This window comes from Euleptes europaea, chromosome 18, assembly GCF_029931775.1.
Source record: "Euleptes europaea isolate rEulEur1 chromosome 18, rEulEur1.hap1, whole genome shotgun sequence".
Lineage (NCBI taxonomy): Eukaryota > Metazoa > Chordata > Lepidosauria > Squamata > Sphaerodactylidae > Euleptes > Euleptes europaea.
In genome coordinates, this window is record NC_079329.1 from 40266670 (window position 1) to 40285467 (window position 18798).

Consider the following 18798-nt stretch of genomic DNA (forward strand, 5'->3'; position numbering starts at 1 on the left):
GAAAGGCCACAGTGAAGCATATTAGGGTCTCGGTTCTGCAGAGAATCCAGCCAACCATGAACCCTGAACATGGTGGGGGGGAAATATTCCCCAGGAACTGCAAGTCAAGCCAGAAGTGGGACGGGACCTCTCTAGGAGCCTGAATTGCCCCCACCCCAATAAGAATCCTTGTCACTCTGTGCTTGCAAGATGAGCTGCTGGGAAGCTGTGGCCATCCCAGCAGAGATTCTGAGGCAGGTCTAAAGGGATGGGCCTGAGAATCCATGCAAAGTAACCTGGGCCAGGACTCAGTAACCTGGCCCCATCTTGAGCATCATCTTCACCTTTCCTGCACATTTATAGCTGTGTTATTGACATTGTTCTCTTTCTCAGTAAATGCTCCCTGTTGAGTAAATTATTAAAGCAGCATTTGGCATCTCTGTCAAATGCACATTTCCTTATGAGGCTTAAGAAAGAGAAGGGAATTTTCCATTTTGTTCTGTCAGCAATCCAGGCCTGGGGAGCGTGTGACCAAGGACTGTTTCCCTTCCACAGTGAGCATACAACAGTCATTTTCATTTCATTTAACTTCTGCATCCTGTAAAACTTTGAAGAGTGTTATGTAACATTGACAATGCCATAAACTGTGTATCTAGGACCAGCAATGTGAGATATAGCCATTGCTGTTAGTCTCTTGCCATGAAAACCCCCAAAAGGGGTTGCCATAAGTTGGCTGCGACTTGACGGCACTTTACACACCCACACACAAATGCCTTTACATTCTGGAGTTGCTCAGAGGGAATTTTCCATTCATCAGTTTTAAAAAAGAGTCAAGGCACGGAATGTTCCCCCTCCAAAATACATATATATTTATTTTAAAAAATTCATACACAAGGATGAAAGCAGCAGGGCTTGTTTCCAAACTAGGTTGCAATTTGGGTAAAAGAGCTACAAGGGCAGTTCCCATCAACATGGCAGGGTAAAAAGAGGAGGTGCCAAAGCTATCAGGAGCAGTAACCTGTGGGCTAAGGCAAGCGATGCACGAACGAGCCCCAATCCCTTTAATGTTTTGCAGGCTTCCCCCTTAAGGCAGCTGTGGAAAGATTTTGGAGAGCTTTGGGAACTAAGCCAAGCAAGGCACCTGCATACCTTTCCTCTGCCAACTTCCAGGGGCCTGAGTCAAACTGCTTTAATCTGGCTGGGAGCGTAAGAAGCTGGAGCACAGCACAACAGCGCTGACCTTAGGTGCAGGTCACCCTGCCTCTGTTACAGCATCACTCCTGTGAGAATGGCCACTGAAGGCATGCGCACCTAGCCTGTACATGAGGCATCCCTGAACAAAAGGGCCTTTGCTGCTTTGTGCAGCCCCAAAGCCTCTGTTAAGAGGCAGCTGGCAGTGGGAAGCCGGTCCCTCTTTGCTTGCTCAGGGTGGGAAGATTTCCCCAGGGGCTGTTCCTTCTGCTCTGGCACAGTCGGTGGTGGCAGTTGGCACAAGGCAGCTGCTGCATCAATCTGCTCCCAAGGAGGACGTTGCTCATTGGCTGTCTGCTCCCATCTTTGGGTGGTGGGCAACAGGCTGAGGTAGTCCACAGAAGAGTCTATAGACAGGATGGCTACTACAGAAAGAAGGGGAGATGTATGAGAGAGAGACACACACACTCGACACAAAATACACACAGACCTGGCCCTTCTGCAGCCAGAAGAGGCTCTGGAGCGCAGGGTTAGAGCACGTGCTTTGCGTGCAGAGGGTGCCAGATTGAATCCTGGGCCCAGTTCACAGTCAGAAGTCCTTCCCTCAAGCTTCCATCACAGGGAGGAGAAGCCATAACCGTTCCCTCTCCATTCATGCAGCACATTTATAGCTGACAATGTTTTAATTGTCCTGTTTTATATCAACCATGTTCAGTATATTTTAGTTGGCAAGCAGGCTATGACTTAGTCACTCCCTGGCAAATCAGGTTGAAGAACCAAAAACCTGACCATACAGGTGGCTGTGTGCCCGTGGGATTTCCAGGTCGAATGCGGCACCTGTGAACCTTGGCTTCCATTCTTAAAGGGAATATTTCATGATTTTAAAGAGAACGGGTAATTTCTCCATCCCACCCCCTCCAAATAAATCCTGATTATGAGGAAGTCAAACCCATGAAAGCAAAATAAAGCACACAAAAGTAGTCTACACCACAGTAGTGGAATGCCTTCCAGCACCAGAACTGAAGAGGGACTTTTGTTGTTTTTCTGTTTGTATCCTGCTGATTAATTTAAAAAATAAATTATTAATTTCTGCCCTGATGCTGTTATTTGTAATGTTCTCCTGATTTGAATGGATCTGCTTTAATTTTGGCCCTAATTGATTTTAGTTTGCTTCAGGTTGCTCTAGAAGAAGAAAATTGTTATGATGATGTGGAGGTTCTGTGCTGGGGGTGGATTTTTATGACACTGCTGTATTTCTGCATTTGATTTACTGTGCATTTGGATTATTGTGAATCACCCAACAGGGTTTGGACTAAGTGTCGGTGGGAGACAAATCTTTGAAGTAAACAAGGAAGTGTCGTCAAGTCACAGCTGTCTAACGGCGACCCCATAGGGTTATCAAGGCAAGAGTTGTTCAGAGGTGGTTTGCCATGGCCTGCCTTCGCCTCACGACCCTGGTATTCCTTTAATCTTTTAGATCATATAAAAGATCTTCAAAGCCATAACTGGTTGCATCCGTCTAGTTAGAAGTCAAAGAATGCAAGTAGAGAACGAAAAGCAGCTTACAGCATTAGAATTAGTAATTAGCAAGACAAAAGTAAAATGTGAAGAAACAAAGTTATTCCAGCGGCATGGGGGAAAAAGCATCTTACTTGCATTTTTGGAAAGTCACTTTGCATAATATTTACCATTAGATGATATGTATGCCATGGGCATGGAGAGCATATATATACTCAGGCTACTAGTTTTTCTTTGAACTGAAGAAGTTATATGTCAGGGTTGAATGGGTGAAAAGTTTAGAAGACCAAGGTGCCCTTGAGACTGGCAGATTTAAATCCTGATACTCAGGCATGACACAGGAAACCAACCAGAATTTATAATATCTACCTTACAGGAAATTTGTTAGAGAATGGCCTGCAAATGGATGAGTTTCTTACAATGTCCTCTCCTTTGAGACCTCAGGTTACTACCGGTCAGCCAAAATGAGGAAATGGATACACGTGACCACTGTAGAGGCAACACTTCTGTAATGAACATGGAGCTGAAAAGAATTGTTGGATGGAAACTGAGGGAATCAGAATTCTTCATGGAATGTAAATGGATTCAATCATTCTGTTAAACTGAAAAAAGGCATGGTTGAAAGGGCACATTAAAAATAATCTACAGAATCAAGGGTATGCCTACTTACTGAAAAATGTTTTAAGAAGTAAATATTTTAGTTCCTCAAATCAGGCTAAAGACCTTACACTCCTTGGGCTGCTGGATCCCAACAAACGAGTTGGACCCTGCCAGCTTTTCTGCTGCTGGAAAAATGCTATGTTAGGGATCATGGGACAGGGATTGTGGTAAGGAGGGGGCAGTGGGCAGGAATCAGTGGAAAGACTGGCTGGGTCCAACCCACTGTTTTTAATAGACTACCATGGGAATCGAAAAGATGGACTATATCATCTCATCAAAGGCAGATTACATTCTTCAAGTAGCTCTTTAACTTTTACGTGTGTCTGGTAAGGCTTGGGGACTGCTTGTGAAATCTTAATAAAGGATGCACAAAATTTAGAGAAGGGGAAATTCTAATGGCCCATAGATTTAATATGGGGATTAACCTGAGATGGTAAATCATTGAGCAGAAATTCTATTCCTATCTGTTACTCTGTGTGGTTGGGGACTACCTGTGTGCTGTAGACACCTGTCTGTGTGAATGGGTCTGCTCTCCAATTTGGTTCCAACTTCATACTAAGGTAGCTTCAAAATAAGGGAGAAAAACTTGTTTTTGCCACCTCTCACTGCTGTCTTGGGTTCTACGCCCACCTTAATAGAAATGCGCCAGTGCAAGCTGCAACTGGAGGGTCATTTGACAGAGGGATAGACTTATTACTGCCAATACTACTGAGTAGTTAATGGTGAAGTCAGAGAAAGCTTTATTGAGGGAAATGAGTCATGTACTAAAAAGGACATAATAATATCAGGCATAAAACAACACACCCACATTGAACAGCAGCACTAGAACACCCACATTGAGATGCAAATATTTCAAACACTTACACACATGCATGCACTGAGCAATGTGTCACTCAAGAAGGGGAAGGCACGAGGCCAAAAAGATAAAGCGAGGCAGCAACACAGAGCTGGTAACAACTACCTATCTGCACAGTCTCCAAAGCAGGGCATCTATCGTATCTAGGCAGCCAATGATTTAAAAGGTAGTTCTATGGGAAAAGCAGCAGAGATGCTTCAAGTGCACCCAACAGCAGGGATCTCGGAACAAACCAGAGCAGTCAGGAGCCTGAGCCCACTGGCAGACTGCTTCCAGACTCAGTTATAGGGCTTAGGACTTATGATTTGTTGTTCTCCGCCCTGAGTGCAGCTTTGGCTGGGGATTGAGGGCGGGATAGAAATATAAATAAATAAAACACACACAAAAACCCAATTCCTTTTTCCAGGCCTTGGAGAAAGGGGAAGAAAATTATCTTTTACTAATTTAATAGTACCAGTTTCCTACCCATTTGTTTTGTCCCCCTATGTGCATCAGGGATTAGATTGCTGGTTTTCTTTTTGGATTGCCTTTCTCAAAAGATTCTGGCCACTTAAGAATTTTTGTTGCAGGCCTTCAATCCTGATTTAAAAGCATAATCTAAACAACAAACATTTTCCTCCCTAGCGAAACAGTATTAGAGAGTGGGATGCGTATGATGAAAACTCCTTAATTGTGTTTGTAGTTTAGCCATTAACCCTCTTGGGAACTCAGAACTGTGTATGTGGGACGCAGAGCCAACTCCCTTGTGAGGTAGGTTAAACTGACAGGTTGTAACTGGTTCACAGTTAGCCAAGGAGCTTTATAGCTAAGTGGGAATTTGAACTCGAGATGAGTCCAGGATTATGAGCACTTGATAACTGTCACTGCCTTTCCTGTAGAAATAAGGTCCTGGTTTTTTTTCTTTCTCCCCTGCCCCAGAAAATTTTAGGTGTGGTAGCATCCTCTCTATTTTAATGACAGGTCAGCACATTTCTAAGAATGAGTGACCACTGATTAACGTATTTATTTGCTTGTAATTCATAACAGTGGAGAACCAGTGAAAACCTACAACATTTTTATAGCACCATCAATTTACAAAGTAGAAGGATCCCAGTGTGATGTATTTATAATCTAAAACGTGACTCGGAGGGGGATAACAAAGGACAGGAAACACAGAACAAGGAATGACAGAGAGCAGCAGCCCCCACATCCATCCCTGTCTGCTGCAACCTGCTTCTCCATTCTCTCCTTGAGCAAGAAAAACTGGATTAGAGTCAGAAAGGATCTATTCAGGCTAATAGTTAGGTCACTGGATGGAACAGAGTGGAACAGGTTGGTTTAAATGAGCCCAACTGCCCACTTCTGGATGGCTCCCTCCTGGCTGGATGAGTTATCAGGAGTGCTTAACTGGACAAAACGGTACCTGCTGTAGTTCTTTGAAGTATGGGCCAAACTGCAAAATAAGCAACATCCACCAGTCTCTCCTCTGCAGCTGGTCAGGAGGAATTCCAAATTTAGTATGAAGATTTTTGACTGGGGAAAATGCACGATCATTAAGTTTATGGATGCAGTGGTAAGTGTCATTTGTATTATTTGGGAGGAGGCTGGCTTCAGATCATAAATTTGGGTTCTGTTGTGGTACCAATGGAATTTCTTCAGTTTAACCTGCAGAAGTTCTGTTTGGAAATCTTTGATGCTGAATAACTCAAGAAAGAAAGGTGCTCTCTCATTAATGCAATTATAATTAAATTTTGACACCAAGAATGACATTTTTAGAATATTATTGGGGGAGTAAGGTTTAGGCAGCCTACTTCCCTGAGACTGAATAAAATAAGACTTAATTCAGAGTAAACATAAGACTTAAAACAATAAGACTTAAAACAGAGTAAAAGAGGAAGACCCAACAAGAGATGGATTGACTCAATAAAGGAAGCCACAGCCTTCAATTTGCAAGATCTGAGCAAGGCTGTCAAAGATAGGACATTTTGGAGGACTTTCATTCATACGGTCGCCATGAGAAGCGACTTGATGGCACTTAACACACACACACACACAAACATGCATAGGATTGCACTGTTGGGTTTTATAATTCTTGATGGGATTTTAATTAAGATGAATGGTTTGATTCAAGATTTTTTTTCAAAGAGAAGTGTAAGATGATGTTGCTACTTGAGTAAAGATTTCAGCCAACAGATTCAGTGGATGAAAACACCTGGCAGATTTTCCCCCTCCCCTTGGTGAGGAGGTGCCACACTGTCTTCAGCACTGTTAGTGTCAGGTTCTATCTGGCATTTCTCAAATTGTTGATATCCATGTAACATCTGATCTGTTAACTGTTTTACTGAATCACATGAATGATGATTTCCAACTAGCTGTGATGCTGTCTGGGTCAAGCCTGACAATGGCTGCCAGGATTGTTTGGGTCCGACACTGGAAGACCTTTGGCTATGCATGATTAAAGAAGGGCGCACTGAGGGCATTGCAACTGGCAGAAACTAATAGAAACTGATAGATATCATTGCTGAAATTGTGGCCTTCAGTTTAACTGGACAAAAAGTGGGCTTAATGTATTGCTTATTGGAACAGATGTCCTAATATAAGGATTGGAAGAACCCTTTTCTGTATTCATTACTTTTTACAAAATGCTTTTAAATAAACCACTCGCTGTTGGTGCACCTTCCCCTTATGCAAATGAGGTAGCTGCATTTCAGTGTGTGACATAAAACGCTCTGCCTGGGCCGCTAGGAGGAGGTCTAGAGGAGTAAGAGGACAGTCCAAGTTGGGGCCACGGGGCTCCAGCCTCTTGCAGAGCTCAGCCAATGGGCCCAGCAGATGATCGGCACTTTCCCCACGACTGATGTGTGCTTAGTCCAAGCACTGCTTGCAAACGCTGTGTGAAGTCTCCCAGCTGACCTGTATGGCGTCTGAATGAGCTACCTGCTAGGCTATGGATGGCAGAAAAATGTCTGGTTGAGGTCATCCTCATGACAAAAGTGTGGGAAAGCCACCACTGTGAAGTATGCTGGTTGTTCAGCATTCGGTCATTAGAAAGCGTGAGGATTCTATTCATCACAAAATCAGGATGATTTGTATTAATACAGTTTGGCCAGATTTCAGAAGAAATGTAATGAAGAATGGCTGGGTTACAGAAATTTTAAACAATTGCACTGATAGTGCTGGGGATCCTATTTCCATTTGGTACCCATCCAAAAAAGGCCTCTAGGGTCTCCCTTCAGCACATCATGTTTTGTCCAAAATCCATATACAAGGATCTCCCTTTATCTCTCTTATGGGAAATCCAGTGTGTGTTTTCCTTAAATTAGGTGTTTTCAATTGGAAGGGATATCGCAACAAGCTATGAAAAGCAGGTCAGTGGCCGTGCTGACAAACCTCCACCTCGAACCTTCCGTTTGGTGCCCACCCAAAACAGGCCTCCAGGTGCATTCTGCTTTGGGAAACGGTCAGGGCAGGATGGAGCAGGGGGAGGGGGCTATTTACAAGAGCCTCCATTACATTCATAGGAGAGAGAGAGAGAGAGTGCAAAAAGAGGGTGTGGCTATGCTCTGGGCTCCGGTGGATTGATCATTTTTGGCACTCCCTTTTTCTGGTGAAACAGCATCATATCCTGACTCGTTGTGTTGGTGTTGGGCCATGGATTTACTGCTGCTTAGCATGACTCTGCCCAGCTCTCTGATCTGCTTCTTCTGCCAGCAGAAGCACTGCTGGTAGAAGACGGAGGAGGGGTAATGCCCGCCACCCACAACATCTACTTGAGCTGCTTACGTGATGCCAGAGTCAAAGTGGGCATCTTAACCTACAGTGGTAATGCCTTCCTGGTGCAAAGGATTAACTGGATTCATAAGCACCATAACTCGTCTCTTTATCTGTACCCAAAGATTTAAAAAAGGAAGACCAATCAGTATCCAAGGCACCCCTGAGGACCTGATGACACCACCTTTTCTCTCAGATCAAGGCAGGTCAGAGCTGGTTCCCTCTCTAGCTTGCCCAACACAGGCAGGGTCAGCCTCTGGCCAAGGACTCAGGGGCTGCAAGCCTAAGAACACTTTCCTGGAAGTAAGCACCACTGAATAAAATGGGGCTTACTTCTGAGTAGGCATGCTTTGGCTTACTCCCACGGCCACCTACTGACCCCAGAAGACATGTCTCACCATGCATCCCACGTCGCTGGCAAAGGTCACTGCCTTGCCTTGCCGCTGCTCCTGGGAGAGGACGGCACTCCCTCCACTGACAGAGTTCCTCCTCATGATCCCTGCAGGGGAGTCAACAGGGCGAGTAAAAGCAGAGGGGTTACAAAGAACAAATGTACAAGGCCATTAAAGAACCCTCTAGGGCCTCTGCTAATAACTAAATGGGGCATTTCTAGATGTAACACTTCCAGAAATTTTGAATGCAAAATTCTGTCTGTCATAGCAAAATCAAACAAACGTCCAGTGGCACCTTAAGGACTAAAAACATTGATTTCAGTATGGGTTTTTGTGAGTCACAGCCCATTTCTTCAGATATCTTAAGGGAAAATTATACTGGGAATTCTTAAGGGAAAGATTACACAGGGTATAACTGTTCATTCTTACAATTTCTTGTGGGAATCACACCTAACCTTTCTACCTCAACTCCTCCCTTTTCTCCTTTCATGGAGAATTTACCCTTGAAAGATTCATGGTTGACTTTATACAAAGCTTCTTGGCTTTGGCTCCCCCTCCCCCGCCACCCCGGCCATGTTCCCATTATCCACATCAAATGTGCATCTCGGGCCACATCCTGAATCTCCAAGGTTTGCATGTTATCTCACAAATTGCTATGACAGCCTGATTAAGCCAAACTTTGCAGCCACTTGCACAGTCCGCAGATGCCACACACCTTTTCACTAGGCATATATGTAGCCAGGACGCGAGGGGGGGGGGAGGATTTTCTCTGCTTCAGAAAGCTTGCTTGCTTGATTTCTGAAGATGTGTAAGGCAAATAACTTCCCCAGTTTTTCTAACATTTGTAATGACAACTTCAGCCGAACGAGCCGGGCTTTCAGAGTGGCCCACCTTGCATTCCAGGCAGGCTGCAGTGTCCCATTTACTGGACTCTGCTTCCCTCGGGTGTGGGGCGGGGGTGCAAAAGGGGCTTACCTTGGGGCTGCCCCGCATCCAGGCGCTGCAGGCTGTTGCGCCGTGAGAAGGGGCTGAAGCTGCTCTTGGAGAGACGGCGCTGACGGTGGGAGAGCATGGCAGCAGGGGACACGATGCCAGCAGGTGGCACCTTGCCCAGGCGGGCATAGAGCTCCTCGATCTCCTGCTTCTGTCGGGCCTGGAGCGTTTGTACTTCAGACATGTGCCTGAGCAGAAGCGAGAAAAGGAAGAAAGGGGGTGTCGGTCAGTCAGAGGGTGGTCACCAAGCGGTGGGGAAGGGGGCCCCTCGCCCTCTGCTCACTTCTGGCGCAAGAGCTGCAGTTCCTCCCACACTTCGTCATCTTCGGCACTGTCCGTATCGTCGCTGCTTGGATAGGAGGTGCTCTGCAGGTAGTTCGTCCAGAGATGGAGGGTGGGAAGGGCCTCCCCTTCCCCCTCTCCTTCTGCCACCAGAGTGGTGCCCTCCTCTGCTTCCTGGACCGGTGTCCCACCTGGAGAGCCACTGTCCGACTCCGAGGCACCAGAGGAGTTGGGCCCATTGCTCTTGAGGGGAGTCTCGGGGGGCACATCCCGTGTTGGCGTCACGTGGAAGCGGCCCAGGATCTGTAGCTTGGGCTCTGGAGGTTGAGGGCAGGTTCATTGCGGGGAGGGTAGGCAAGTCCTCCCGCAGGAATTTGTGTGGTGGGGGGGGACAACAAAAATTGTTTTTCTTAAGTTTATTATAATTCCAAAATAAATCGTCAACACTTCTCCCACTGCATGTACCAGGAGCATAAATCATCGCATTGTCTATGTTGACCTTTAATGTGAAGACCCTGGAAGACACCAGGCAGACATCCCCTCCATTCCCCACATGTGGGAAGGCTGTCTGCCCTACCTAAGAGATCTGTTGTCATTTGACATTCTCCATGGAACAGAATCAGGCCTTGCCCCAGGCCCCCAACACAGGCACCAACCCTTTGGTCTCAGCCACACACCCTTCCGTCCCTCTGAGCATGCCTCACCTTCATTGATGGGGGAGAGCCGGGCAAACTGGGAGTCAGGGGCAGGAGTATCCAGTACAAGCAAATGTGACCCAGGATGCGGACAGGTAGAAGTAGACACCTGTTGAGAGAGGGAGGGATCAGGGCACTCGTATCCCCTTATGCTCCTGCCTCCTTGCCCTCCGAGTCCCCTAATTCCCAGGACAGCAGACGGCCTCAAGATCCCCAGGCAGCAGAATCAGCACAGGCCCTGGGCCTGGCCCAGCATCCAAGCCAGGATGGGGGTAGGGGGAGAACGGGAGAGCAAGATGCCTGTATTCCAGAGAGGCAACAGCATCAAACTTTTCAGGCACCAGCTTAAAATATTTTAAAGTCCCAATATCAGGTTTATTTTGTAGGTACCCCTGAACTTAGAAGCCCACATTCTTCACATCTCTGTTGTGGAGATGCAGGAATGAGGGCTATGAAGCTTTCCCAAAGCCGGCCAAGCAGTTGCTGACTGGGGAGAGATTTAAATGCTGTCCAAGCTCAGTAACTTTGTCCCAACGGCCGGCAAACAGACCCGCTGACGAGACCCACTCTCATGGAAGAGCACCAGTTCCCTCCCCTGCATCTTGCAGCTGTTCTTTCTACTCCGTTCAGTGCTGAGGTGGAGAGACTTTACCTTCTCTGTCTGTCCCACCCACAACTCATAGGCAAAAATGCTTCCATTCCAGCCCTGCTTACCAGGCTGTTGTCAGGACTCCCCGAGGCGGAGGTGTTGGAGGGCAGCGGATGCCCTGGAGATGCCTGTGACCCAAAGAGCTGGACTGGTTTGGCAGGAGGTCCCATCTCCGGGTAGATGAAATGGGCAGCAGTATGGCTAGGTGGGCAGAGCCCTGGCGACTGTGGGACGGGGGAGGTGTAGAGAGGGCCTGTCTGGGCAGGGACTCCAGAAACAGCGGGCAGAAACGACTGGGCCACACTCATCACCGCTAGGGAGAAGACATTGGCAAGAGAGAACAGGGATGGGGAAGGGGAAGGGGAGGAGGTCCAGAGAGGGAGAGGGGGTGTGTGCCCAGCGGTGCTAACAGATGGGATCGTGGGAGGAGCAAGGGACAAGGGAGGAAGGAGGGCACTTGGTGGGGGCGTCGGCTGGGCCATGGGGAGCAGGCAGGGAGGAGTTGTGGCCCCCCTGGGATATGAAGGCCAAGGCTGCACAGATATACCAGGGCCACCTGCAAAGAGAAAGGCAAAAAGTCCTAGGTGGATACTGGGGCTGGAAGGCAGGCAGGCAGGGGAGGGAGGCCGAATCTCTCTGGCCCTGTGGCAAAACACGCCCCCCCCTCCTAGCACAGCCACAGAGCCCTGATGCACTCTGCCCACCCTTGACCCTCCCAACTTCCCCTTCGCCTTGGGCCCTCAGTTAATTCTCTGCCCCCCCCCCTACACATTTTGTACTAGAGCAGAAAAACTGTGTGACCAAATAATGCACATTCAGCATGTCTGTGTGGGGAGTGTGTATAATCTCTTACTATTTAAAATAATTTATTTTGTTAACAGAATTCTCAGTTTCCCAAGAATATAGACTATTTGGTAAAGAAATAGGGGAACAGAAGGATGGAGAAGGACGGCTGGATGGGGGACTACACAATCCACTGAAATCCTCCCCCCAGTGCAGTCTAAGTCACTGTAAACATGGTCCAACCTCATCTGGCTTCTGAGATTAGCATGGAGGCCTGTGCAAACTTACTCCTATATTGGTTCTTGTAGGTTATCCGGGCTGTGTAACCGTGGTCTTGGAATTTTCTTTCCTGATGTTTCGCCAGCAACTGTGGCAGGCATCTTCAGAGTTGCTGGCGAAACGTCAGGAAAGAAAATTCCAAGACCACGGTTACACAGCCCGGATAACCTACAAGAACCAATGAACTCTGACCGTGAAAGCCTTCGACAATATTTTACTCCTATATATTCATTTCAGGGGTCTTAGACGGGGTTAATTCTCCACAGGACTGCTTCATTCATCAGAATCTACCTACATGCTTTTAAAAGGTTCCTCTAACTCACATGGACTAATTAAAAAAAACTTTTAACATTTTAGGATGTCAGAATCTGTGGATGTGCCAAACACATCCCTCTCAAAAGCTATTAGTCTGCAACGTGCCATCCGTTGTATTGCCACCTGGACAGTCAGACAGGATTCAGCCATTACAAAGCACCAAAGACCCACAGACTAGCAGAAGTCAAAGTGATTCAGTTCCCTGTTTCCTGCCCAGCTGGGTCCTTTCCTGTAAACGGGAACAGCTGGAAATTGTTCCATTCTAACCTTCGGGTGGCAATGAAAGCAGAGGATTCCCAAAGGCTTGGGTGCTTGCTGGCAGGTCCGAGGGGCTGAAGAGTTCGTTCTCAGTCGGGGTCCCCACCAACAATGCTTGGCCAAAGGATGAGACGGACTGGCCAGGGCTGGAGCAGCCCAGATCTGAAATGAAGAAACATCGAGTCTTGGGATGTAATTTCAAAGCCCCTTCCTGCGAATCAGGCGTTCCTTTCAGTATTACCACAACGATTTCTAGATTGAGCATCCACCTGAGGTCACGTGGCCCCCATCCACACACCTGCTAAAGCCATTTCTAAAGAAACTGCAATTCTTTGAATGTGTAATTCAGCTCTGATGTAAAACGGAATCCTCCTTTCATCCATGAGCAGGTACTGAAACAGTGGGGGGAAATGTACCCTTCCATCTCATTCTGACTATGGACTTAAAAAAAAAAAAGTACAATAAAGCTAAAACTATGGCTATCATGCAAGAACAACATGATATAAAATGCAACAGCAAGAAGACCCTCCTTTCAGTCCTAAGGACCATCACCAGGAATCAGCAACTGAAGTTTGTTTCTGCTCAGATAAAACTGCAACAGACGGCCATAAGCTTATCAATTTTTACCAGAGCCAAACCACACTTGGTGGTCTTGTAAGATTAAAAAAAATTGGACAGATGTCCACAAAGAAATTCAAATAATTTTGAAAGTCAACTTTGCAATGGATCCCAAGTATATCCTGTTAGGGACAGTACCAGCTGATGTTGTGAAATCATCAGAAGAATTGTACAGACACATGGCCACCGCAGCAAGAGTGGTGCTGGCTGCAAAACGGAAGACGGATGAATGTCCAGATGTGGAGGAATGGAAGAGTCAACTAGCAGAAGATGCAGTGAGATGGCAAAGGCTGGCAAACCAAACGAATAAAAGACCAAATGAAGAATTTCAAAACAACAGGAAGCTTTATTACTCATATGCTTGTTAAAATGCTGTACAAGCAAAACTGAGTTTGGGTAGATATAGGCTTATGTAAAGGAATAATTAGATATTAAATTTAAAATAAATTAATGCTAATGCTAAAAATATTAGCAATATAGAGAATAAGCTAAAAAGTAGAAAAGAGGACCATATATTAAGAGGGTAGAGATATGACATAATATACTCTCTAAGAAGGACAGAATAATATAGTATATATGAGGTAGTTTTATCAACATTTTGTATTTCCACCCAGAACTTTTCTGTATTATTTTCAATTTTTCTATTTCTATACTGAAATGTTCCACGTAGTATTCTAGTTGACAAATTGGGAAAATGTGATTTAGATCCTATTATTGTTAGGTGGATATGCAACTGGTTGACAGATCACACCCAAAGAGTGCTAGTTAATGGTTCCTCATCCACTTGGGGAGAAGCGACTAGTAGAGTTCCTCAGGGAACTCCACAGGGCTGGGCCCTGTGTTGTTCAACATCTTTATAAATGATTTGGATGAAGGAATAGAGGGGATGCTTATTAAATTTGCAGATGATACTAAATTGCGAGAGGTAGCAAATACAGTAGAAGACAGAGCCAAGATGCAGGATGATCTTGACAGGCTGGAGAAGTGGGCTAGAACTAATAAAATGCACTTCAACAAAGACAAATGTAAAGTTCTGCATTTAGGTAGGAAAAATCAAATGCATAATTATAGGATGGGGGAGACTTGTCTGAGCAGTAGTGTGTGTGAAAAGGATCTTGGGGTCTTAGTAGACCAAACACTGAACATGAGTCAGCAGTGCGATGCAGTAGCTAAAAAGGCAAATGCAGTCTTGGGCTGCATCAACAGAAGTATAGGGTCCAGATCACGCAAAGTGATGGTATCGCTTTACTCTGCTCTGGTTAAACCTCAGCTAGAGTACTGTGTTCAGTTTTGGGCACTACAATTTAAGAAAGATGTAGACAAGCTGGAACGTGTCCAGAGGAGGGCAACAAAGATGGTGAGGGGTGTGGAGACCAAGTCCTATGAGGAAAGGTTGAAGGAGCTGGGTATGTTTAGCCTGAAGAGGAGAAGACTGAGAGGGGATATGATAACCATGTTCAAGTACTTGAGGGGGTGTCATATTGAGGATGAAGCCGAGTTGTTTTCTGTTGCCCAAGAAGGTCGGGCCAGAACCAACGGGTTGAAATTAAATCAAAAGAGTTTCCGTCTAGACATTAGGAAGAATTTTCTAACAGAGCAGTTCCTCAGTGGAACAGGCTTCCCCGGGAGGTGGTAAGCTCTCCTTCCCTGGAGGTTTTTAAGAAGAAGTTAGATGGCCATCTGGCAGCAATGCTGATTCTGTGACCTTAGGCAGATGATGAGAGGGAGGGCATCTTGGCCATCTTCTGGTCACTAGGTGTGGGGGGGAGGTAGTTGTGAATTTCCTGCATTGTGCAGGGGGTTGGACTTGATGACCCTGGTGGTCCCTTCCAACTCGATAATTCTATGATTCTATAAACTTGTACTTAGTTCCTCTTGCAGAATAGTTAAGGGAACAATCTCTAATTATACCATATATTTTAATCGAAGTACTTCGATTAAACCCCCTGCATTGTGCAGGGAGTTGGACTTGATGACCCTGGTGGTCCCTTCTAACTTTTTTTTTTTAATTTTTTTATTATTTTCAAATTAATTTAGTCTTAGTTATTTTTCAATTCACAAAATACATAATGTAAAAGATTTCTATCTTATCTCTAAGCAGGTATATATATTTAACTTCCCCTCTCCTCTCCTCAGTCCATTTAATATCCATGTTTCTCTCTTTGTATTCAGTTCTAATTCATTATAATAAACCAAATCTGTCAATCCTACAATAGATTTTTTAACTTTGGTAATTTAATTACTCCTAACATTCTGAATTAGATCAATTCATATCTCCTGATATTTCCCAATTTAAGTTCAGTTACACAATATGTGGTCCCTTCCAACTCGATGATTCTATGATTCTATAAACTTGTACTTAGTTCCTCTTGCAGAATAGCTAAGGGAACAATCTCTAATTATACCATATATTTTAATCGAAGTATTTCGAAGAAGGCAGACCCATCATTCATAATTCAGCTGAACTGAAGGCTGTAACTAATGGCCCCATTCTGCTGATTCTTCCACCGGCAGAAAAGAGTCATCAGATATGACCCAATATATTCAAATAAGAGAGTGCTCGTCTTTGTGGCCGGATGTTCCTCCTGTCTGGGCGAGTCGACCTAGCTTGGAAGTCCCTCAGGGATAGGGTGGGAAGTGTCTGAGGAGGGGTGCGGGAAGGGTCGAGTCCCGAGACGCGCTCTCACAACTTGTGACAGATTTATAATTTTCTCAAGTGAAAAAAAGATTTCCAAGACTGCCACTTGAATAAAACCCGAAGTTTCTAAAACTTGAGCCTAGAGGAGAAATGGATGGGGATGGCTTATTAGGGTACTTACCCCACACTTGCCTTTGGTTTCCACTCATAACGCCTATCCTTGTAGGTCTCTTTTATCCAAAGCCTGCTACAGGAACGTGTTGGTCCAGTCTCATTCTGATCTTGTATGGACTAGTGACCAAGTCAACCCCCTGAGAAGCCGCATCATGACACCTTCCACGAAGGGAAATGCTTGCTCACCCCCGCCCCCCCAAGCAGAACACTCCTTTGGACGGAGAATTCTCAGAGATGCAATAAATAACCCATGAATGAAGGAGTATGTATTTTTTTCATTTTCTTCCACAGCTGGGAAGGCACTGTCATCCTGCCTGTTTTCTTTGGCAAATGTTATTTCTATCCTTTATTTCAAGCCATTTTTACATTATCTACCATTTTATGCCATTTACTGGCAAATGATACAAGCACAGAAATCAACTTCAATGGCACAAATTCGATGGTGTTCGATTAATATGGGCGGTAGGGCAAAGGACAGCCACAGTTCTGTCCCAAGCATAGAGAAACCATAAAAGAAAAGAGTCCTATCCCTTTCAAAGATGGGTCTTAAACGTTTGTTAGCTTCTTTTATCCTATTCTGTAAACGGATTTCCCTATCTATTAATTTTGATAAGACCAAGATTCTGATCTTTTCTAAGACTTGGAAGCAATCAGTTTGGAAAATTGAGGGAAGAGAAATTGAACAAGTGAAAACGTTTAAATATTTGGGGGTCTTTTTTCATTATAATTTAAAATGGATTGCACACCATAATCAGTCCCTTACCTTGGCAAAAAACAAGATGGCTGCAATAACTCGTTTTTACTATAAGAAGGATAACCATTTTGTTCCGGCCGCCTTACAGATTGTCCAAGCCACTGTGATCCCGCAACTTTTGTACGGAATCCCAGTTTGGATCCAGGGTTTTAATAAAGAAGTGGAGCGTCTCAGGGCAGTTTTTTTGAGACGCATCCTTGGCGTCACAAACTCTGTTTGCTATTTTTCTCTGTGAGCTGAGCTGGGTCTGCACACTATAGAATCTGGTGCTTGGATCACTACTATCAAATACTGGTTACACTCTCATTTTCGATACCCCCCCAGTAGTTTATTGGCAGCTTTACATGCTGACTCAACTGTTTCTAGATGGTCTCGGCTTATCTTAAATAGGATCAGATCACTCGGGATTGATCTTGATTCCTTGTCCAATTCCAGTGAATTACCGTATTTTTCGCTCCATAAGACGCACTTTTTTCCTCCTCAAAAGTGAGGGGAAATGTCAGTGCGTCTTATGGAGCGAATGCAGCGGTAGCGGGGTGCCGAGCTGGGTCGCCGGGCCGGCTGGGATGCCGCCAGCCAGCTGGGGGGGTGGGAGGCTCCTCCCAGCCCCCCAGCGCAGCGGTAGCGGGGCGCCGAGCTGGGACGCCGGGGCCTGCTGGAATGCCGCCAGCCAGCTGGGGGGGGTGGGAGGCCCCTCCCAGCCCCCCAGCGCAGCGGTAGAGGGGCACGGAGCCGGGACGCCAGGGCCGGCATCGGGAGGCCCCTCCCAGCGGAGCAGCGGCAGCGGGGTGCAGAGCCGGGCAGCCCAGGGAGCCGGCTTGAATGCCGCCAGCCAGCTCCAAGCCGCCCAGTGCAGCAGCAGAGGGGCACCGAGCAGGGCAGCCCCGGGAGCCGGCTCAGCTGCTGCCAGCCAGCTGGGGGGTGGGAGGCCCCTCCCAGCCGCCCAGCGCAGCAGCAGCGGGGCGCAGAGTCGGGCAGCCCCGAGAGCCGGCTTAAATGGCGCCAGCCAGCTGGGGAGGTGGGAGGGGCCTCCCACCCCCCCAGCTGGCTGGCAGCACCCGAGCCGGCTCCCGGGGCTGCCCGGCTCTGCGCCCCGCTGCCACTACGCTGGGTGGCTGGGAGCCCCGGGAGCCGGCTTGAATGCAGCCAGCCAGCTGGGGTGGGTGGGAAGCCCCTCCCAGCCGCCCAGCGCAGCGGCAGCGGGGCGCGGAGTCGGGCAGCCCCGGGAGCCGGCTTAAATGGCGCCTGCCAGCTGGGGAGGTGGGAGGGGCCTCCCACCCCCCCAGCTGGCTGGCAGCACCCGAGCCGGCTCCCGGGACTGCCCGGCTCTGCGCCCCTACGCTCTGCTGTCACTACGCTGGGTAGCTGGGAGCCCCGGGAGCCGGATTGAATGCAGCCAGCCAGCTGGGGTGGGTGGGAAGCCCCTCCCAGCCGCCCAGCGCAGCGGCAGAGGGGCGCAGAGCCGGGCAGCCCTGGGAGCCGGCTTGAACGCAGCCAGCCAGCTGGGGTGGGTGGGAGGCCCCTCCCAGCCGCCCAGCGCAGCGGCAGCGGGGCGCGGAGTCAGGCAGCCCCGGGAGCGTCTTATGGAGCGGTGCGTCCTATGGAGCGAAAAATACGGTATATATTTTTAGGACAATCCAAAAAAGGATATGGGACAGTGAATCCCAAATAATAAAAGCTGGTGCTGAAGGTATCTGCTCCCCTCGTTTTTAAGGCCTTTCTTATTAGATAAACTCTATGGCCCAGTATTTTTCTAACTTAACTATACCCTCTCACCATAGAGCATTTTTGTTGGCCAGATTTAATATATTTCCTTCAGCTGTTATTAGTGGTAGATACAAGGGAATACCACGCGAAGCAAGATGTTGTAGGTGTCAATGCAAAGAACCTGACACAATACAACATATTCTCTTGTACTGTCCACCTTTCACACAGCTTCGATGCAGCTTAATTAGCTCTCTTCCTCAATTTACTACTGCAATGACTACTGGAAACATAGGCCATTTATTGGATG

General features: G+C 46.9%; 1 protein-coding gene across 1 annotated transcript in view; it reads right to left on the reverse strand.

Moving 5' to 3' along the window:
• Positions 1-1523: 1523 nt before the first annotated feature.
• The window catches only part of WNK4 (WNK lysine deficient protein kinase 4), a 53528-nt gene continuing 36253 nt past the window's right edge, over positions 1524-18798 (reverse strand). Inside the window, exons 14-20 of the mRNA XM_056863369.1 lie at positions 12610-12762; positions 11031-11521; positions 10326-10425; positions 9623-9938; positions 9322-9527; positions 8353-8453; positions 1524-1595 (exon numbers count right to left, since the gene is read on the reverse strand). Of these exons, the coding sequence (XP_056719347.1) occupies positions 1593-1595; positions 8353-8453; positions 9322-9527; positions 9623-9938; positions 10326-10425; positions 11031-11521; positions 12610-12762 (1370 nt within the window). The 3' untranslated portion in view covers positions 1524-1592. The remainder of the gene's footprint in view (positions 1596-8352; positions 8454-9321; positions 9528-9622; positions 9939-10325; positions 10426-11030; positions 11522-12609; positions 12763-18798) is intronic.